General features: G+C 39.0%; 1 protein-coding gene across 1 annotated transcript in view; it reads right to left on the bottom strand.

Annotated features, from left to right (window-relative positions):
• Nucleotides 1-8048: 8048 nt before the first annotated feature.
• Nucleotides 8049-22475, bottom strand: part of LOC127482645 (vomeronasal type-2 receptor 116-like) — a 61687-nt gene continuing 47260 nt past the window's right edge. Inside the window, exons 3-8 of the mRNA XM_089316308.1 lie at nt 19215-19378; nt 15819-16104; nt 14646-15452; nt 13726-13953; nt 13257-13380; nt 8049-8983 (exon numbers count right to left, since the gene is read on the bottom strand). Coding sequence (XP_089172434.1) covers nt 8049-8983; nt 13257-13380; nt 13726-13953; nt 14646-15452; nt 15819-16104; nt 19215-19378 — 2544 coding nt within the window. The remainder of the gene's footprint in view (nt 8984-13256; nt 13381-13725; nt 13954-14645; nt 15453-15818; nt 16105-19214; nt 19379-22475) is intronic.

Below are 22475 nucleotides of genomic sequence, written 5' to 3'. Positions count from 1 at the left end.
ACAAGAGCCTAGGGAGATTATTGACGTCATAAACAAGAGTGTCAACTTGTTAAGTCAACAACAGGAGTCACTGTGCACTTAATCCTCATGTAGGATCTCTGTCCTTCATGAGGTGTTCAACGTGAATTAATGCTATAACTAGTACTCAAACATTATTTTACACTTTATGTTCTGTGTGGGTACAAACTGTTGAAATCTTTACTTAATATATACTAAATGGATTTTCTGTATATAAAGATAATTGAAAATGAATCTTGATGTGAATGGGATGGGAGAGGGAGCAGAAGTTGGGAGGGTTGTGTGTGGGAGTGAAGTTATGAGGGGGGAAAGCCACTGTAATACACAAGCTGTTCTTTCGAAATTTGTATTTATTAAATTAAAGTGTGTGTGCACGTTCAAAAAAAAAAGAAAATGGAATGGGAGAGGGAATGGGAGTGTGGGTGGGAGGGTGGGAAAGGGGGGAAGAAACACTATAACACTAAAAGCTGTACATATGTAAATTTGTATTCATTAAATAAAAACCTTAAAAAATGAAATAAAAATAAAAAAAATAAAAAATAATGGAAACTGGAGGTGGGCTGTGGTGTAGTATATTAAGCTTCCACAAGCAGTGCTGGCATCCTATGTCAATGGCTTGAGTCCTGGCTGCTCCACATCTGATCCAGTTCCCCGCAAAAGCAATAGGAACAAAACAGCAACAAACTAAACATCCAGTTAAGAAATGGGAAATGACTTTAACACGCATTTTTCAAAAAGAAGAAATTGAAATGGCCAAAAGCACTTGAAAAATGCTCAGGACCACTAGCCATCAGGGAAATGAAATCAAAACCACAATCAGGTTTCACCTCACACATCAGAATGGCTTTCATACAGAAATCAACAACCAACCTGTGCTGGAGAGGATTTGTATGAAAAGGCACCCTAATCCACAGGTGGTGGGAATGTAAACTGATGCATTCATTGTGGAAGAGAGTATGGAAATCTCTGAGAGCTGAAAAGAGATCTGCCATATGCCCCAGCCAACTGACTCCTAGGAATTAACCCAAACAAATTGAAATCAGCATGAAAAGGGGTCTCTGCACCCCCATGTTCATTGCACCTCAATTCCATATAACTAAGTATGGAATCAACCCAGCTATTCATCAACTGATGACTGGATAAAGAAATCATGGTATGTACACTATAAGAATATTATTTTGCAGTTAAAAAAAAGAAATCCTGTCTTTTGTAACAATGAATTACTACAAGGAATTATCATTTTGTCATAAAAAATGTAAATACCTGCAATAATGTGGAGGCCCCTCGAAAACACCATGCAAAATGAAAGGTCACCTAAATCCACAGAGTCCAATATTTCATTTATATGAAACACTCAGGACCATTAAATCCACAGAAATAAAAACAGATTGGTGGTTGTGTTACCAGCAAGACAAGGGACTGAGAGTGACCATTAATGCATAAGGAACCTGATTTAGAGTGATGAAAATATTTTAAAATATGACAGAGATAATAGTTGCAAAATAGAGTGAAAGGTCTCAATGTCATTAGATCAGCTTAAAATTGTTACTTTCTTTTGAATTATTTTCAGGTCAAGATGTAAAATCACTTTCTTTTGCCTGGTATTGGCAAAAGTAAATCTAAAGCCAAATCGATAATAAACAGAAATGAGCAGATGGAAAAGAAGTCTGCATAATCACTTCTATGTATAATGAAAAGTTTGTGTGTGATTATCACATCATTTCAAATCTATATGATATGTTATAAAATTAAGGAGTTTCAGGACAAGGCATTACACACATTAAAATTATTGAACATGAGGGGGGAGGAGACAAGATGGCGGAATAGGAGGGAGCACACTGATAGTCCGGGGAGAGATAGTTTAATAAAAGTGGAGATACGGCAGGTTCAAGGAAGAGTAGGGGAGGAAACAGTACAAGAAACTCTTCCGGAACGCGTGATTCGCAGTGGACCTGCGTGGAGAGCGTGGGAGCCCACAGTTCGGGACACCAGCGGCAGACTCAACACACCAGTGCTGGAACGCGCAGTGAGCCGAACCTCAATAGCCCGAGACACCGGCAGGCAAGCGGAGAGAGGAGACTAGAGGGAACGACCCCCGGGGGGAGAAGTTCACCAGGCTAACTGGAAGAGAGAGAGAGAGGAAAAAAAAAAAGTTGACTGGTACGGACACGGGTTTCTCTCTCTCCGCTCACCTCTCAAGGGCGAGCAAGACAAAGAGCAGGCACCATCTTGGACATACGTCATAAGCAGAGCAACCTCAGGTCTGCATCGGCCCTCAGTCTAGCAGAAAAACCTAACTCTGGGCGGGGCGAATTAACAGGAGATTAGGACCTAGTAAATTTCTGGTGCTACTGAACTGAGACTGTGACAAAAGAGACGGTGGGGGAGAGAACTCACGGAATTCACGTGAGTACTCTCCAGAGACGCTACAATTCTGTAACTTTGGCAACCCAGTGGGAGACTGAAGGAGAATCTGAGCCCACTCTGAGGGCAGAACAGATTCCCTGTGTGGTCCTTGGGAATGAGCTTCCAATCTCTGGCTCCTGTGGGTATATCATTTGCCTGCTAACTACCTCCAACTTCGTTCAGCTGTGCGGAATTACTTCCCTTTTGGATCAAAAAAAGAAAGAAAGAGAGAGAGAGAGATCTACCACCCCTAACCTGGGAGTGTCACCTTCGGCACACCAAACAGAGCTCTCAGGACACACCCATCTCAAGCCTCTAAGGCTCCATCAAAAACAGACAGTCCACTTAATATAGATTCATAGTATAACAAGAAAAAGCACCACAGTGAAGAAACCAAATATCTCCAATATGCCAAATAACAAACGCAAAAACAGAGGTAATAAAAACAAGGAAGTCACCATGACGCCCCCAAATGAAAAAGACACCCCAATTCAAGATTATGAAGATGATGACATAGAAGAAATGCAAGAAGCAGATCTCAAAAAAATTGATAAGAACATTAAGAAGTTCTCAAAAACAAATTCTTGAACTACAGAAATCCTTAATGGACAAGATAGAAAATCTCTCTCGTGAAAATGAAATATTAAGGAGGAATCAAAATGAAATGAAACAACTAGTACAACAGGAAACTGTGATAGTGATGAGAAATCATAATGAAGTGAAGAATTCAATAGATCAAATGAAAAACACAATAGAGAGCCTTACAAACAGAATGGGTGAAGCAGAAGAGAGAATATCAGACTTAGAAGACAGAGCACAGGAAAGGATACAGTCAGACCAAAGAAAAGAAGAGGAAATTAGAAATCTAAAAAATATTGTCGGGAATCTACAGGATACTATTAAAAAACCCAACATTCGGGTTCTAGGAGTTCCTGAAGGCATGGAGAGGGAGAAAGGATTAGAAGGCCTTTTCAGTGAGATATTAGCAGAAAATTTCCCAGGTTTGGAGAAGGACAGAGAAATCCTAGTACAGGAAGCTCACAGAACCCCTAATAAACACGACCCAAAGAGATCCTCACCACGACACGTTGTAATTAAACTCTCCACAGTGAAACATAAAGAAAAGATCCTAAAATGTGCAAGAGAGAAACGTCAGATTACTCTCAGAGGATCTCCAATCAGACTCACAGCTGACTTCTCATCAGAAACCCTACAAGCTAGGAGGGAATGGCGAGATATAGCCCAGGTACTAAGAGAGAAAAACTGCCAGCCCAGAATATTATATCCTGCTGAGCTCTCATTTGTGAATGCAGGTGAAATAAAGACTTTTAATAGCAAACAGAAATTGAAAGAATTTGTCACCACTCGTCCAGCCCTGCAAAAGATGCTTAAAGATGTGTTACACACAGAAACACAGAAACACGGTCATCAATAGGAAAGAAGGTAAAGGAAGGAAACCTCACAACAAAAGATCACAGGGAATTCAAAGCATATATTAGAACTTATCTTTGGCAAATGTCAGGGCAAAGTTACCACTTATCATTAGTCACATTGAACATTAATGGCCTGAACTGTCCAGTTAAAAGACACAGATTGGCTGATTGGGTTAAGGAACAAAACCCATCTATTTGCTGCTTACAAGAAACACATCTTTCCAACAAAGATGCATACAGACTGAAAGTGAAAGGCTGGAAAAAGATATACCTGACAACAGAAATGAAAAAAGAGCGGGCCTAGCCATCTTAATATCGGACAACATAAACTTTATCACAAAATCTGTTAAGAGAGAAAAAGAGGGGCACTATATAATGACTAAGGGATCAATTCAACAGGAAGATATAACGATTATCAATGTACATGCACCTAATTACAAGGCACCAGTTTATTTAACAGATTTGTTAAGGAAATTAAAGGGAGACTTAGACCTCAATACAATAGTACTGGGGGACTTCAATACTCCACTCTCAGAAATAGATAGATCAACAGGACAGAAGACCAACAAGGAGACAGTAGATTTAAATGACACTATAGTCCAAATGGATCTAACAGGTATCTACAGAACTTTTCATCCTACACAGAAAGCATTAACTGAAATGTGATCCCTGTTAAACATAAGAGTGGGAATAAGAGAGGGAAGAGATGTATAATTTGGGACATGCTCAAGCTGACTTGCCCCAATTGGTAGAGGTAGAAACATACCAGGGGATTCCAATTCAATCCCATCAAGGTGGCATGTACCAATGCCATCTCACTATCCCAAGTGATCAATTTCAGTTCACAATTGATCATAATGAAAGGACTAAGAGTCAAAGGGAACACATAAACAAGTCTAGTACCTGATACACTAACCGATAGAATAAAGGGGAGAGTGATCCAACATGGGAAGTGAGATACTCAGAGGACTAATAGAATGGCGGATGTCCTAAACAGCACTCTGGACTCAGAATCAGCCCTAAAGGCACTCGGATCTGGCTGAAAAGCCCATGAGAGTATTTCAGGCATGGAAAGCCAAGACACTCTGGCAAAAAGATCTCTGTGAGTGAGATCCCAGTGGAAAGAACAGGTCATCAAAGAAGGAGGTACCTTTCTCTGAAGGGAGTAGAGAACCTCCACTTTGACTATGACCTTGTCTAAATAAGATAAGAGTCGGAGAACTCAGAGGGCTTCCATAGCCTTGGAAACTCATGACTGGTACATAGGGAGATTACTGATGCCATAAACAGGAGTGTCAATTTGTAAAGTCAACAACAGGAGTCACGGTGCACTTACTCCTCATGTAGGATCTCTGTCCTTAATGTGCTGTACATTGAGGCTTAATGCTATAACGAGTACTCAAACAGTATATTTCACTTTGTGTTTCTATGGGGTGCAAACGGTTGAAATCTTTACTTAATGTATACTAAACTGATCTTCTGTAAAAAAAAAAAAAAAGAAATTATCAATTCCCAACTTGACTCTCACTGGGATTAAACATGACAATAGGTTTGATCTGATTTCATCATCATTTAAAAAAAATCATCTACTATTTTTCACTTTATGTTTCTGTGTGGGAGCAAACTGTTGAAATCCTTACTTAATGTATACTAAGCTGATCTGTATATTAAGATAATCAAAAGTGAATCTTGATGTGAATGGAAGGGGAGAGGGAGTGGGAAAGGGAAGGGTTGTGGGTGGGAGGGACGGTATGGGGGGGAAGCCATTGTAATCCATAAGTCGTACTTTGGAAATTTATATTCATGAAATAAAAGATAAAAAAAATAAAAAATAAAAAAAGAAATCCTTACTTAATGTATACTAAGCTGATCTTCTGTATATTAAGATAATCGAAAATGAATCTTGATGTGAATGGAAGGGGAGAGGGAGTGGGAAAGGGGAGGGTTGTGGGTGGGAGGGACGGTATGGGGGGGAAGCCATTGTAATCCATAAGTCGTACTTTGGAAATTTATATTCATGAAATAAAAGTAAAAAAAAAAGAAACATACCAGGGGACTCCAATTCAATCCCATCAAGGTGGCATGTACCAATGCCACCTCACTATTCCCAGTGATCAATTTCAGTTCACAATTGATTATAATGAAAGGAACAAGAGTCAAAGGGAGCACATAAACAAGTCTACTACCTGCTAATACTAACTGATAGAATAAATAAAGGGGAGAGTGATCCAACATGGGAAGCGAGATACTCAGCAGACTCACAGAATGGCAGATGTCCTAAACAGCACTCTGGCCTCAGAATCAGCCCTAAAGGCATTCCGATCTGGCTGAAAAGCCCATGAGAGTATTTCAGGCATGGAAAGCCAAGACACTCTGGCAAAAAAAAAAGCCTAAATGAAAGATCTCTGTGAGTGAGATCCCAATGGAAAGAACAGGTCTTCAAAGAAGGAGGTACCTTTCTCTGAAGGGAGGAGAGAACCTCCACTTTGACCATGACCTTGTCTAAACAAGATAAGAGTCGGAGTACTCAAGGGGCTTCCATAGCCTTGGAAAATCATGACTGGTGTATAGGGAGATTACTGATGCCATAAACCAGAGTGTCAATTTGTAAAGTCAACAACAGGAGTCACTGTGCAGTTACTCCTCATGTAGGATCTCTGTCCTTAGTATGCTGTACATTGAGACATAATGCTATAATGAGTACTCAAACAGTATATTTCACTTTGTGTTTCTATGTGGGTGCAAACTGTTGAAAACTTTACTTAATGTATACTAAACTGATCCTCTGTAAAAAAAAAAAAAAAAAAAAAAAAAAAAAGAAATTATCGATTCCCAACTTGACTCTCACTGGGATTAAACATGACAATATGTCTGATCTGATTTCATCATCAGTTAAAAAATCATCTATTATTTTTCACTTTATGTTTCTGTGTGGGAGCAAACTGTTGAAATCTTTACTTAATGTATGATAAACTGCTCTTCTGTTTATAAAGAGAATCGAAAATGAATCCTCATGTGAATGGAAGGGGAGAGGGAGTGGGAAAGGGGAAGGTTGTGGGTGGGAGGGACATTATGGGGGGGAAGCCATTGTAATCCATAAGCCGTACTTTGGAAATTTATATTCATTAAATAAAAGTTAAAAAAAAACCTGAAAAAAATTATTGAACATGTCTAATATTTGCACTGAAATACTCCAGCAATATTATAAAGCCAACCTTAATATTAAATGAATAATGAATGAATAAATATACTAATGAATGAATAAAAACAGCAAGCAGGGGCAGATGCTGTGGCACAGCAGGTTAGCACCCTGGCCTGAAGCTCCGCCATTTCATATGGGGGCCGGTTTGAGACCCAGTGCTCCATTTCTCATCCAGCTCTCTGCTAGGCCAGGCAAAGCAGCAGAAAATGGACCAAGTCTCTAAGACCCTGCACCAGGAACCCCTGGCTCCTGGCTTCACATCAGTGCAGCTCTGTGGAATGTGGCCAATAGGGAAGTGAATGAACAGATGGAAGACCTCTCTCCCTCTGCCTCTCCTCTCTCTGTGTAAACTCTTTCAAATAGATGAATAAATCTTAGAAAACAGCAAATGTGTAACTCAATTTATTAAAATATGAATATTACAATGTCCACCAGGTGACAATGAAAACACAGAAATGAAAAGCAATGAAAAGTTTCAAGGAGAGCCTTTATCTGAGATCAGTTTGTGTTTGTGAACATGAAACACAGGCTAAGAAATTTATACACAGTATTATTTTTGAAGAGAGGAGGATTGGGACAAGTGTGAGTGTGTACTGGATATAACTACCACTTGTAACTATGACATCCCATGTGGGTGCCAGTTCATATCCTGGCTGTTCCACTTGCAATCCAGCTCCCTGTTAATGATCCAGAAAAAGCAGTAGAAGATGGCCTAAGATGCTGACACTCAAATGGACAACTGAAATGATCTTGCTTTGACATGAACCAGCACTGGGCCACAGCAGATATCTTCAGAGTCTATCACCACATGGAAGGTTTCTCTGATTATCCCTTCCTTTTCTGTAATTGGTGCTTCAGAACAAATACATTTTAAGAGAAGCATAAACTGTTTATTAGAAGGTTACATTCTGCAAGTTATTTTATAACATCACAATGCTAAATCGGTTTTATAAACCTTAGTCTCTAACAACTGAAAAACTGTGAGAGCATTAAGAGCTACACTTCAAAACATCTGTTTCCTTGGAAACTATTCTATCCCGGAATCCTTTCAAAGCATTCTTCTCAGGTCTGAAGAGAATAATGTAGCACTTGGGAACAAAGATGCAGCCCAGGAGCCCTGCACCAGAAGCCAAGATGGAGAAGACCTCCACAGCCACCATGACCTTCCCCTTGGTGCTGTGGTAGACAGGCAGGAAGGTCACCCAGACACTGCAGAACACCAGCATGCTGAACGTCAGGAACTTGGCTTCATTGAAGGTGTCAGGCAGATTCCTGGCCAGGAAAGCCACAGTGAAGCTGGCCAGGGCCAAGGAGCCCAGATAGCCCAGGACACAGTAGAAGGCAGTGACGGAGCCCTTGTTGCACACCAGGATGATGTGGCCATGCTCAGAGTGTGCATCTGTGTCAATAAAGGGAGGAGAAGTCCCAAGCCAGATGGCACAGACAGCCAGTTGGATTAGGGAGCAGATGGGAATAATGGAGTTAGATAACCCTGATATCAGCCAGTGTCTCATCCTTCTCCCTGGGGCAGTGACCTTGAAGGCCAGAACCACAGTGATACTTTTGGCCAGGACTGTGGAAATAGCCATGGTGAACACCACTCCAAACGTGGTTTGCTGGAGGACACAGGTGGTTGTGTTGGGATGACCAATGAACAGTAAGGAGCAGAGGAAGCAGAAGATGAGGGCGATGAGCAGGATGTAGCTGAGACAACGATTGTTGGCCTTGACTATGGGAGTGTCTCGGTGCTTCACAAAGACCCCAAGAACCAGAGCAGTGAGGACAGAAAAGCACACAGCTGTGCAGACCAGGGTCATTCCCAGGGGCTCTTCAAAAGACAGAAAGGTCAGTGTTTTGTAGAAGCACTTGTCTCGCTCTGTGTTGGCATACTGAAGATCTGGACACTTCACACACTGGTCCATATCTGGTGAGAAACGTAATTAACATCATCTCAAGTTCAGTTATTCCTGATTCACAAGTATCTTCTATAATACCCATCGTAGCTAGTTTAGGCAAATGGTCCTTATTTGATGTGAAAGACAGCATATAAAATGACATATAAAATTACTGGCAATTATATATGTCCATCTTCCTCATGTTAGCCAGTTAATACTTCATCTTCCTAAGTACCTTACATAATGATGAGTACATTCTCTTTTTCTCCTAACCAAGCCCTAAGGGCTACTCTCTGAACCTATTCATGGTGCTTTAAAAGCATACCTTAGCCTGTGTTATTTTAACACCACAAATTCCTTCTTCATTGTTTCTTTGGATTGGGAACTGATGATCAAGGTGCCAGAGGGTTCCATGTGTGGTGAGGGCTATTCTGCCCTTATACAGGGCATATTCTGCTGCATGCTCACTTGGAACAAGAGCAAGCAGAAGCCCTCAGTTTTTAAGTTTTTATTTAATGATTGCATTTTTCATACATTCACCTTTAGGAATATAGGGGTTCTTTTCCCTATACCCAGCCTCCCACTCCCACTCCCATCACATCTCCTTCTCCCTCTTCCTATACCATCTCCTTCTTCATTATGGTTCATTTTCAGTTTGATTTTAAATACAGAGGACCAACTCCATGTTAAGCATAGATTTCAACAGTTTGTATCCACACATACAGACCACATATAGAGCACAGTTTGGGAAAAAAATTGGCAGTTGATTCTCATAGTACAACTCATTAGGGACAGAGGTCCTACATGGGGACTAAGTACACAGTGACCTCTATTGTTACTTTAATGATTAACAATTTTATGTATGTATGACGTTAGTGATCCCACGAGGCTCTTGCCATGGTCTGCCAAGGCTATGGAAGCCTTTTGTGACCAGAGACTCCATCGGTATTTGGACAGGGCCATACGCAAAGTGGTTGCTCTCTCCTGTCTTCAGAGAAGAGTACATCCCTTTTTGATGACCTTTTCTTTCAACAGAGGTCTCACAGAGATCCTCCATGTAGTCTATTTTTTACTGCAGAGTCATGGCTTTCCATGCCTGAAATGAGCCCTTCTTTTAATGGTGTTATTTCCTCTGTACTCTCATGGCCTATTCAACCACCCAATGGTTGCAGTCTTTGTTTTGGAGAGTATTCATTTATTAATAATTTACATGAAAGTCAGAATTTCAGAAAGAGGAGAAGCACAATGGAGAGAGAGTGAGAAAGAAGGAGAGGAGGACAGGGAGAAAGAGGGAAAAAGAGGAGGGGAGCGATCTTCCACCCATTGATTCATACCCCAAAAGACATTAATAGCTGGAACTGGGTTGTTTTGAAGCCAGTAACTGGGAGCTTCTTCTGGGCTTCCTGTATTGGTGTGAGCTCCAAAACTTGGGCCATCTTCAGCTGCTTTCCCAAGCATCAGGAGAGAGCTGCATTGGAAGTGAAACAGCTGGAACTGAAACTGCTGACCAACTGGGATGCTAGCATCCCAGCCAGAGGCTTAGCCTACTATACCACAGCACCGGCCCTAGGTTCCCACTCTTAATATCATGGACTGGGAGATATACTTTGTGAATTTTGGTTGCACAGAAATCACCTAGTGATCTCACTAAAACATATCTCTTTAAGGTAGAATCTGGATTATATCATGATAGGGGAAAGCACTGATTGACAAACCACCATTAGAAGGCAAATGGTCAGGTTCTAGAGAAACAGAAGAGTTGTACACTTGATACCAGCTGGATTAGTTTCCACCCTTGAACGTTTTCATCAAGGAACACACTAGGATGCTGCCTGTAATCAAAGTCAGTCTGTAGATCAGCTTGAAACTTGCTGGCATATTTCCACTTTCCTGTCTTTTTATCCTTGAACATGAATTTTCTCTCCAGCTCTGTCTGTATCATCTTATGTTCAATATATTGCTCCATCGAAGACTGATGTCTCAACTTGCAGATTTCTTCCAATATTTAGTTAGTCATACCTTTGGATATTTCATACTTTTGAGACATTACAAGTGCCATCTTTCATAGGTTTGTTTTCCAGAATTGGTAAGGAAAAGTAACTGCTTTGTCCAATTTGGTATACCAGCACTACTTAATTCAATTACCAATTCACTGATTTCATTACACCATCCTGATATCACTTTAAATGATGCCACTTTTAAATCTTCCTTTTTAGTAAGCTTAATGTCATTCTTTTTTGACTATTTGCGTGGAGCTGAACTTCCTGTGTAATTTTCTGTAGAAGTTGCGTTCTTTCGTCAACTTTGTATCCAATCTTCAGTTGTAATTTCCATGTTTTGTAGCATTCTAAAATACTCTAGGATTGAAAGCTAATCCTTCTTTTTGTCATGTTTGAGTGGTTTTGTTCTTTGTTTACAATTCATAGATCACTTAGATTTTATTAACTATTTTTCTTCAGTTATGCTAATTATTATTACATTTTTCATGTACTATAAACTGAATTTGATTTTATGAAACTCTTTGGGCAAGATGTAGCCTATTTAAAAAATACTGTTGGATTTACATGTTTGAGATTTCAAATGTATGAATTTATTTCAACAACAGTGTCTTACAATTGCATTTTGCTGAAATATCTGGCAGTATTTATCCATCAACTTGAGATGTTCCCATAGAAGAAACAGAATTTTTTGATTTTCCTGTTCTCTATAGGAGTTGAGAAAGGAGTTCCTCTGAAAATTGTTCAACACAATTCAAGTATTGGGAATTATTTTAATAACTGTGAAGATATTTGGATTTTTCAAATATTGCTCAACATATTTCATAATATTTCTATCTGAGAATATCTGAATTTCTTCTATATTTTTCAATGTATCAGAATTAAATGATTAATAAGCTCTAATATTAGTATTTTTATATCTAAATAGACCTCTTCAGCTCTCTTTGTGTATACACACACACACACATACAGAGTAATCTTATTGTTCGCACTGTTCCATCTTGCTGAGGTTCATAAATCTTTCTTGTTTATCATCACCAACTTTAAATTCTTCCAATTTTTACTTACTTCAATTTCCTTATAATGTCCACATTTTACCTTCAAGGGCTTGTGCTGAATTTGCAGTCATTGACCTACCTTGGTATGCATAATTATTTTTTTTAAAAGACAGAGTTATAGAGGGCAGTAGAGACAGAATGAGGCCTTCCATCTGCTGGTTCACTCCCAAGATGGCTGAAGCAGCCAGAGCTGTGCTGATCTGAAGACAGGAGATTCTTCAGAGTCTCTCATGTGTGTGCAGGGACCCAAGGACATGGGCCATCTTCTACTACTATCCCAGGCCAGAGTAGAGAGCTGGATCAGAAGAGGAGCAGTTGGGACTAGAACCGGTGCCCATAAGGGATGCTGGTGCTTCAGGCCAGGGCTTAAACCCACTGTGCCACAGTGCCAGGTTCACTATGCATAGTTATTACCGTGTATGTCAGCTTGTGTTCTTTTGTTATAAATTTTATAAATGTGTGTACATATGTAAGAATAAGAAGGTTCTTGAAGATTTATATTTTAAGCAGCAATGACTTTCGTCAAAGGCTAAGATTAGCCCCATTTGTGATATTTGGTGAGTATTATCCTCAGGATGATATACTGTATGATTTCTAACATAGTTTTTCATAAAACACACAGTTTGTTTAGAGTTGCACTTTCTCACTCCAAGAATGGTGCACTTGAATTTGGTGAAAGCATTTTTACCTATATAAGCACAAGGAACTCAGACATGAGTTTTCCTACTGAATTAGCACATACACCACACTACTCCCATGGACCGTACTCTGTTGCCAGAACCTTTCATTATCAACAATAAGTTTCAAAAAATTAGAATGATACTAAATACATGGTGCAAATAACTACTCATGCAACACAAGCAAAAACTGGAAAATCTTTATGATACATGGGATAGCATAGCTCTGATTCATGGAATAAATCTTAGAAATGCCACATTGTTTTATGGGGTGAATATTCTCCAATCTTGGTTTCTATTCATTTTTACCATATGTATATCAGCCTGAACTCCAACATGGTCAGCATTCCAGAGACATTCAGTCTTTTATATGTTTTCATAAATAATACAGAGTATATTATGGAAAGTTTTATCCTTTTGTGGATTATTATTGATTATTGGGATTAATTTCTACCTGAAAGTGGGAAGAATTTTCTCAGCAGTCATATTCCACAGTTTTTTCTTTCCATGGATAGTTTGATAATTTAAGAAACAGGTGGTAACTTCTCCATGAGGCAGGGACTGACTTACCTTTCTGATTGGAAATCTCATTCCCAGGACAAGGTGTGCAATCAAAACAACAGGCAGGCTTTCCCTCCAGAGGGGTTTTTCTGAATCCAGGGCTGCAACTCACACTGCATACCGAGCGTGGAGTCTGAGAAAAATCAGATGAGTGTTGTTCATAGTTCAGACTATTACTTAAGTTCCATGTAGAGGGTTTTCAAGTCCTGCAAACCTGTTCACTTAAACTGTAAAAATCTGTTTCTGACACAATGACAACATTCAATTTGATTTTCTTAAATAGTTTCAAAAGATGTGGAGGAACAAGTGTGTGTACTGTCCATCCTCAGACACTAAAAACATAAGAAAGTATTTGGATTGGAAGTGGAGTGATTTAATGTCTCTAAGTGTCTTTTTAATAAGCCATACTGCACATACTCCCTTAGCAGTTGGGGGGGTAACAATGTGTCATGTGAATCTTATGATCAGTCCTACTTACCTCTGTAATTCCTGTGGCCCACTCTATCAAATTCTCAGAGAGAGACAACTGTTCACTCTGTGAAACATATGGGGAAAATCGTCCTACTTTAACCTTACGTCCAAAACCATATGGAAAATTCCAAAAGTTGAGAATGTCATATTCAGCTTCCAAATTCCTCTTGTGATTAAAATTCACTAGGTCACCAGCTGGATTGGTAAATTGAAGGTTCTTCAGAAATGGGTGCAACTGAAAAAATACATCATATTCTCATGAAGATTGACCAAGTTATAACACACCAAACCCAGGTTAGAGAAAGCCTCTCTTTGTCTGTAATCACAAATAAACAATAGAACCTGTTTAGGACCACCAAATGAATTGAAGTAAAAAAAAAAATCCTGATGAGAACTACATCAAGGTAAGTATGATTTCACACATTTTTCTATAAAAACAAGGGGAATCAAAAATATCTAGCTGTGAGATTCAGACCACTTCCAACAGTGCATTCCAAGCTACCAACACTCTTTTCTTCAGTGTACCTAGCACAACTATCTGTAATAAAGTTACTAGAATAAAGAACTGTGCAAATTATATGAGATCCCTTATGTTCATTGTAGAAGAACTTCCTCAGTAACATTTGAACCTGAAAATAATTGCCATACCGCTGAAGTTGAAAATGGAATAACACAGTCTATGTATTTCACATGTCAAAATTAAATGGACAGAATTGGAGAATATTTTTAAGTCACAGCATTTATGCTTACCCAAATTACCTTCCCACTTTTCATTGGAGCCCTTTTGCTAATGACAAATTACAGGCAGAGGCTCATTTTTATCTTGTGTTTTGGAGAAAGGTTCCCAAGCTACTTGGATTGAACAGCTGCAGAAGCTCTTAAGGGGATCACTTCAGGAGTACATGTCAACAATGGAAACCAAGTCACCTGCCAGGGAGAAAATGCCACCTTTGCCCCCTTGTTCCCTGGCTGCATTTCCACATCTTGTAAAAGCATCTCATGTACACTGTGGGCCACAGCATACACAGCATTGTATATGTTGTAACTCCCATCACTCATGGTCATATCAAAATGATGCGGAGGCAAGGATTCCAAGGAAGCATTCAGTGGACAGTTCTGCAAAGTTTTACAGAATGCCCCAGAAACTGAGCAATTAAAAGCCAGTGACCAGAATTTGGAGAGGTAAGAGTCTTCTGGGTACTTGGAAGGGTTAGCTGTCCGAAGAAAGTTTTTGAAACCAGAGATCTCACTATGGTGGTCTGAAAAAATGAGAGTCCCATGGAATGAGTGGAACAGGAAAGGTTCCTCAGTACTGGCAAAATCCCATTGTGAAGTGGTGACCCAGACTTTCCACATCATTAACTTCCACCATGATTGAAAGCTGGTGCCTATGAGTGACTCAGTGACACAGAAAAGAATCACCACATTTGCTGATGATTTTAGGATCTGGATATGAACACTATTTTGGAATGAAGAAAGTGTCTCTTCAGTGGCTGGGATCAATTCCACAAAGTCTACACAGATGCCATTCTTCTGCAACTCTACTTTCAAATCAGACATAAACTGAATACCTTTTGGGAGGTCTGAGATGGCCAAACCCACCCAGGTCCACCCAAAGTGGAGCATCAAGGAAGCCATGCCACGGGCCAGGGAAGTGTCTTTGGGTGCCATCTGATAGAGGGAAGGAAACTGACCACTGTCACTCAGAAGAGGTTCAAAAGGCCCAAGAGTCAGCTAAGGGAAAAGGCAAGAAATCTGTGTAAGGGTATTGTCATAGTGGAAAATATTATTCCTGAAAAAATTAAGCAGATAATCGAAGTGTCAGATTTTAGAATATTTCATTTTTCTCATCTCCCACTACATGAGATCTTCCTAGTTCATGAATCATTAGACTCATAGGTTGAGAAAAACATTTCTCCTTTTCACTCACCCACACCTCTGCTTCAGAACAAATGTGGCTAATCCACAAAATCTCTGCACACATTCTCTTTAGATCACATACTGTGTCAAATGTATAAGGTCTCTTTCCCTTAAATTTTTGGATCTAAGTAAGGCACCTAAGGTGATGTACTTTATCCCACTTTTTCACTACACACTCACCTGTGGAATTTTGTAGAGTTCCAGCAGTGTCCCCATTTGGACAGCAATGCTGCTTTCTGATATTACAGCAACAGACTTGCTCTGTTTCTTACATGTATAATTAGGAACGTACTTTTCCAGTCCCACAAGCCAGATGAAGGGGTTCTCCATCACAGTTATATGACTGTGCATGACATTATAGATACCAAATCCCAAGGTCATGTTGGGTAATAGATGGGGGTTTTTGTTGATCTCCTCAATAGCAAAAACCAAGGCCAGAACATACTGGTAGTTTTTGGACTGAAACCTGCATGAAATGCACAAGGATCTTTAAGGGAAAAGCCTCCAATCCAGATTATCATCAATTCTGTGATTATTGTGAAAGATGGATTGGTCATGGCCAAAATTCATATGTTCTAATCTGTGTAGATTTGCTGAGTACAGAGTGTGAACTGTTGTATTTGCAGGACACGTCCTCACCAGAACCAAAGCTGCTACCAACTTTTACTGGTTTCCAAGCCTAAATGATTCTGAAAAATAAGATCTGCTTTCACATCATAATGTCTTGGGCATGTTATCCCATGGTTGTCCATGTAGCCAAAGAACATGATCTTATTTTTGGATGCAAACCTCATCAATTTTAATCATCTCTGGCAACAGCTACCTCTTCTAAGTGTGTGTATTTGATATCTAAAGTAAATGCTACAACAGGCTCTGGAATGTCCTCTCTAAAGTTCATGCACACCTAGGAGTACACTCCAGTTGTCAAAGAAAGCATGACAAGGAAAGTCACATCATCTTTAGCACTGCCTCTAAATGTTTCCTACATCCACAAACTACAATGATTCTTCATCTTACCACATCATTAAGTGCTTCTTGAAATAGCAGTCATACGATCATAAGGCTGCAGGTTGTAAAGGCAAAAGAGAATAACTCAATTGAAGGCCATGTGTTCAAAAAGAGGGATGATGTCACAGTACTGAGAATGGTAGATGGGAGTCTGTAATTGATCCTGAAAAATCTTTTCCCCATCATACTTACCCATCAACAAGCATCACAAGCCAAGAAAATAAAATTGAATTCAGAGCTTGAAAGAAGGGAAATAGTGAAAAGGGAGGAGCACTTTAGAGAAGGTGGAAACACTCCCTGGCTGAACATGAATCACTGGGCTATGAGGCACCTGATGCTTTACAATTAAGCCAGTCATGCATTTAGAACACTAAACATATGTTAAAGTAAATCATTATGAGTGATATCAGTATTTACTCCACACCGGCCTGCTTCACTCACATTTTCCTACAATACTGAATATAAATAGCCTTACATGTGAAGGAAATGATGCATTTCTACATTTCATTATGAGTGATATCAGTATTTACTCCAAACAGGCCTTCTTCACTCAAGTTTTCCTACAATATTGAATATAAATAGCCTTCCATGCATAGAAAATGATGCATTTCTACTTTTTAGGATCTGACATTTCACAAAAAATGCAAATGAGGAGCCCCTTGTATTTATTTCTGATGTTCTGTGTGTTGATTCCTCATGAATAGACTAGGTCACGTACACTGCTTCCTAAGGGTTACTGTGTGCTCCAGAGGAAGTGACAGTTTTTCAGTTCTTGGTCCTTGCTGTAACATAATATGGATATATGTATGCATATTATATATGTATTCTCTCTATATATCTATACATAGGTATACTATAACCATGCACACAGTAGCTATATATATAGTGTTTTATGTATATATAATTTGCATACATATTTGCTATCCAAATATGTCATTCATACTTTGTAGAATGAGGAAATTTGAAAATCATTGCTATGAATCAAATAAAATTCAGTTTTGTATTTCATATATCTGTTTCTCTCCTCATTACTATGACACTTCCATTATTCCACATCCTCTAATTTCTTTTTCCAGCTGCTGCCTTATACCAAAATGTCTAGACAGCTCTTTGACACACTGGAATTTGTAAGAGTTTATCTCTTTTATGCTGTGTTCTTTATCTCTAAAAACAGTTTATCAGTAACTGTTGTATATTCTAAAGTTAGTGAATCTAACATTGGAGGGTATAGCACCTAAATCTATTGACAGTTCAGTATTTCTTGTTTTTCCAAGTATCATCAACACAGATATTTTCCCTGGGTTTGCTAAGATTTGATTATGATCTCCAGTTTGCATGGCATACATCTTGGAGGAACTTGGGCTCTATTCATAGCCTTTTTTCCTACTACTGGAAAGTCACTATTTCCTGGTCTCCATCATTAAGGGTACACTAAAATGATGTGCTGCATGCATAACCATGGGGAATACTACTAGTAGTAATAAATATATATTTCATGAATTGGACCCCATGTGCACATATTAAATTAGGTGAATTTATAAAAATCAATGTGAAGTAATATTGTTCTACCAAGCTAGTATCCATTAGATTTTTTCTGCAGAGATCTTTGGACAAATGCCTAAAATACTTCATCAGTTGCATCACCTTGGTGGCACCAACTATACTTCTCAAATCCATTGGCTTTAATGATACTGAAATGATCTATATCCTAATACCTACCTTCTACCAAAGTTCTATGCAGCTGCAACCTACTTCCTATAGCCTTACAGAAGAAACCAATGAGAAAATTGGCACTTTCATAAACAGGTTTGAAAAAAACAATTCTGCTGTCCTACAAGATACTATATTCTGCATGCATATAATTTATATATACTATATATGTATATGAAACATTTATATTTAGCTACAAATAAAGGATCTTCAAGAGGGGCAAAAAAAAAAAAACCAGAATAATCCCCCTTAAGTAATCTATTTTTCCCAGAAAAGGCAGAATCAGGGAAACACTATAAATGTAGTAGATTATAACCATTGAAATTCTTATGGGTATATTCATCAGTAAAATATAATTACTATATTTGTGCAATGGTGTTGCCCTGAGATTACTTTTACATAGAAAAAACTTTTTGAATCTTTCCTCCTTTACAACTATAGAAAAAATGAAGTGTTCTCATGGCCACAAATCTAGTATGTAGCAGAAAAGAGTGTGAGCACATGTGGAAGAGCTCATGTAACTCAGTTCATTCATTTCAGTGCATGGGTTCTGTAAGAATCTGCTACTGAGGCACAATAGGCCCTGGAGCTGATGAAAGTGGACAGGGAAGGACAGGAGGATACCGACCAGACTCTGCTTCCTCCTCTGATGAGACAACATTTCCCTGAACTATCCACAGTGCCAGGCGGAAAGAAATGTCTTCTTCATGCCCCAAATCAATTACCAGTAGTTTTTAGGAGGGACAGAAGATGGACAGGGCAGGCATACAGAACATATTTGCCTATAGATTTGCAGACCGAAAAACAAGTAGCTAATATGTAAATAAATGGAAAATGATTATTGCAAGAAGAACTTACCATCTGAATCTGTGATATTTGATGAACCTCTTCATGATTATGGGAACCTCATATGTGTAAATGTGCAAAAAAGCAGCAATCTCAATATCTCCATCCTTGTAAAAACTCTGTTCCATCTGGGAATAGCAGTCAGGACCATCCTGACATGTCACAAGGAGATACAGCTGCAGAAAGAGCAACAGAAAGATCAAAGAAAACATCTGTGAAAAACCCTATGAGACAAGAGCACTGGAACATGCAGGGTCATGCAGGTGGATACATAGTGTGTGTGTGTGTGTGTGTGTGTGTGTGTGTGTGTGATTGCTTCAAACAAGCCACTTTAATACTGCTCCATCTGACTTCTTTCCACCAGCTGTCCACTCGTCCATGGGGGAATCTGATACTTTTCTGCCCTGAGGCTCTGCAGTTCAGGTCTTCTGTCCTGGTGGAAAACACAAGAAGAAAAACATGTTTGTGAATCATTCTCCTCACCACATGTGCCAGGATTTCCTCCAAGTCCATGGATACAAAGACTCAAGGGAGAAACTCCTGCTAGTTACATTTGGTCCAAGGGCTTTGTCAATAAACCATTCCATGAACTTTTGGCAATTATGTACCGGGATTGCATCAGAGGGCATGAAGGGGGGCATCAGGTGAGGCTTTCAGTGAGCTTTCAGACCAGAAATCTCCAGCATCACACACTATAATGACCCAAAGTGCAATAGGGCAGCCTCCCTCAGCCAGTATTCTGGGTAGCCACAAATCACTTTGATAGCACATGGACCCCAAACCAGTCCTGTTTACAGAGATGCCCACTAAGACATGTGGTTGTCAATCACTGTGCAACCAGTAATCAGCCTGAATTCAGATATTTCCATTCTGCATTTCTAATCACTTCATCTTTAGTTGTAAAACATAAAAAACTTCCACGTTGCTGTTAACCCTGGTAATCCCATAATGATCTGCTTTTGCACCTACAACCTTGGTTGATGCTCTCATGAGAACCTGGAACTATTTGAGTACTTATAGCTTTTTACTCTAAGCAGACAGTACCAGCTGGAAGTCACCTCTTTATTCCCACCACCACAAACACCAAGGGCAGAATGATGCCTCCAGACACCTATACTTCTTGAATGCAAGTGACTTTCAGGATGCTTATGTAGGACACCATCAGGGCAGCTAGGTAGCATTAAAACTTTGCCAAATCCACAGACTGCACAACACAACAGTGAACAAAATGGATACCATGTCCTATAGGCAATAATGAGGATCAACACTGACTAATCATTTGTGCTTGTATACTTGTGTGAGGTATTGCCAATAGAATAAATCTAATAAGGGGGGTAGAAAGGGCATATATGAGAACTCTATTTTTCCACTCAAAAGTTTTCTAAACTCAAATTACTGTATATGCGGTGCCTAATATTTTAAGTAAAACACATTCTTCATTGCTTAGCCACTGCTCAGATGCCATTAGGGAGATTTTTTTTTAACTTTTATTTAATGAATATAAATTTCCACAGTACAGCTTATGGATTACAATGGCTTCCCCCCCCCATAACTTCCCTCCCACCCGCAACCCTCCCCTTTCCTTCTCGCTCCCCCCTTCCATTCACATCAAGATTCATTTTCAATTCTCTTTATATACAGAAGATCAGTTTAGCATATATTAAGTAAAGATTTCAACAGTTTGAGATTTTGATTAGGGGTACATGCAAAGTGAGATGCAGTATACAAACAAAATACACAACAGAATTCAGTGACTTGCCTAAAATTGAAAATATAATTTCTTGATGAGTTAAACTTATTACTGGTACATTGATGAAGCTTGTTGTCTATTCAGTTAAACAAGAAAAATAAATCTAAATCAGAGAGCAAGCATCCACTGTTCTCTCTAATGTGTAGGAACTAAAAATAGAGACAACCTGAATGCACTCCACTGAAAAAAAGATTGGGAATGGAGAGGATGAACTGCATGCAATGAGGAGGCTTCAGAAAATTCATGGAAAATGTGTGTTATGAAACAGTTATGGATGAATTTTTAAAAATTAGCACCCAGATTTATTCAATATTGTTAGCTTCAGTGTTTCTTTCATATCTAACATTTTCATCTTCTATATCCTTAATGCTGCATTTGACATTTTTTATAGTTTGTGATGAATGCTTCAATTCTAGAACTTCAGACTTAATTCAGGGAAATATATATTCTAATTGCATAAACTTATATGGAATCTGAGATTATACATTTATGTCAAATTGAACTTTAGCAACAACATCATAAAAGTTGATAATATTTTTTCTATTTGAGACTTTTAATAATTTATATTGAAGTCCAATATCATGTAGGTTACTGTAAAGCAATTTCCAAAAATAAAAATATGTGGACATTTGAGCGGGTAGGTACAGAGTTCTCTGTGTGTACAGGGAACACACACATGAAATTACACTCATTCTACATCGAGAACACTGTCTCCAATGGACTATCCTGGACTATCTTCTCAGGCTCTATACCCTTCAAATCAAAAGTAAAAATCACTATAAGTACATTGTAACTTAATGTCATAGCAAGCAGTAAAGGAAACTAAGAAAATTCACAATGCAGAGGTGAGCTGGCATGTCAGCACTCACTGTATCAATTCTCAGTAACTCCAAATTAGCTATGCTGGTATGTAAAGTCTACAACACTGCATTTTTAACCATTCTGAATTATGTCCCAGACAAAAATCCCCACATCATCCATCTTCTAGCCATGCTTAATCTGATGCAGCTCCTCTGAATATAACAGAACATGACACTTTGCTAGTTTTGCCATTTCTGGTAATCTATCAGGATTCTGTTTCTACCATTATCCATCTAACCTAGGAATAATACTGCTGATTACTGAAGAGAGACCAAGATGGCTGAATGAGAAGGACATACTGTTATAATCTAGGAGGAGATATAAAAGTAAAAGTGGAAGAAATACATTCTCCTGGGATAGTTAGAGAGAAAACCACAGTGGGAATTCTATGGAAGGAAGAAGAATGCTGTGGATCAGTGTGGAAGGTGCAGACATGCAGTATGTTCAAGGACACAACAGAAAAACCCAGCAGCCAAGAGCCAGAGAAAGCAACAGTGTTGGAGAGGGAGGGGAGATCAGACTGCAGTGCCTGAGCCACTGGTTATGTAATTGGAAGGAGAGATTTCAAGAGTCAACCACTTGAGAGAAAATGGGAGAATATGGCTACATATCCTTCCAGATACATGTTTCCAACATACAAATTAAAAAACAGAACGGACAAT

The sequence above is a fragment of the Oryctolagus cuniculus genome, chromosome 16 (genome assembly GCF_051225735.1).
Source record: "Oryctolagus cuniculus isolate XC-2025 breed Fujian yellow rabbit chromosome 16, ASM5122573v1, whole genome shotgun sequence".
Lineage (NCBI taxonomy): Eukaryota > Metazoa > Chordata > Mammalia > Lagomorpha > Leporidae > Oryctolagus > Oryctolagus cuniculus.
The sequence above is the reverse complement of the archived record's forward strand: the minus strand, read 5'-3'. Positions and strand labels throughout refer to the sequence as shown.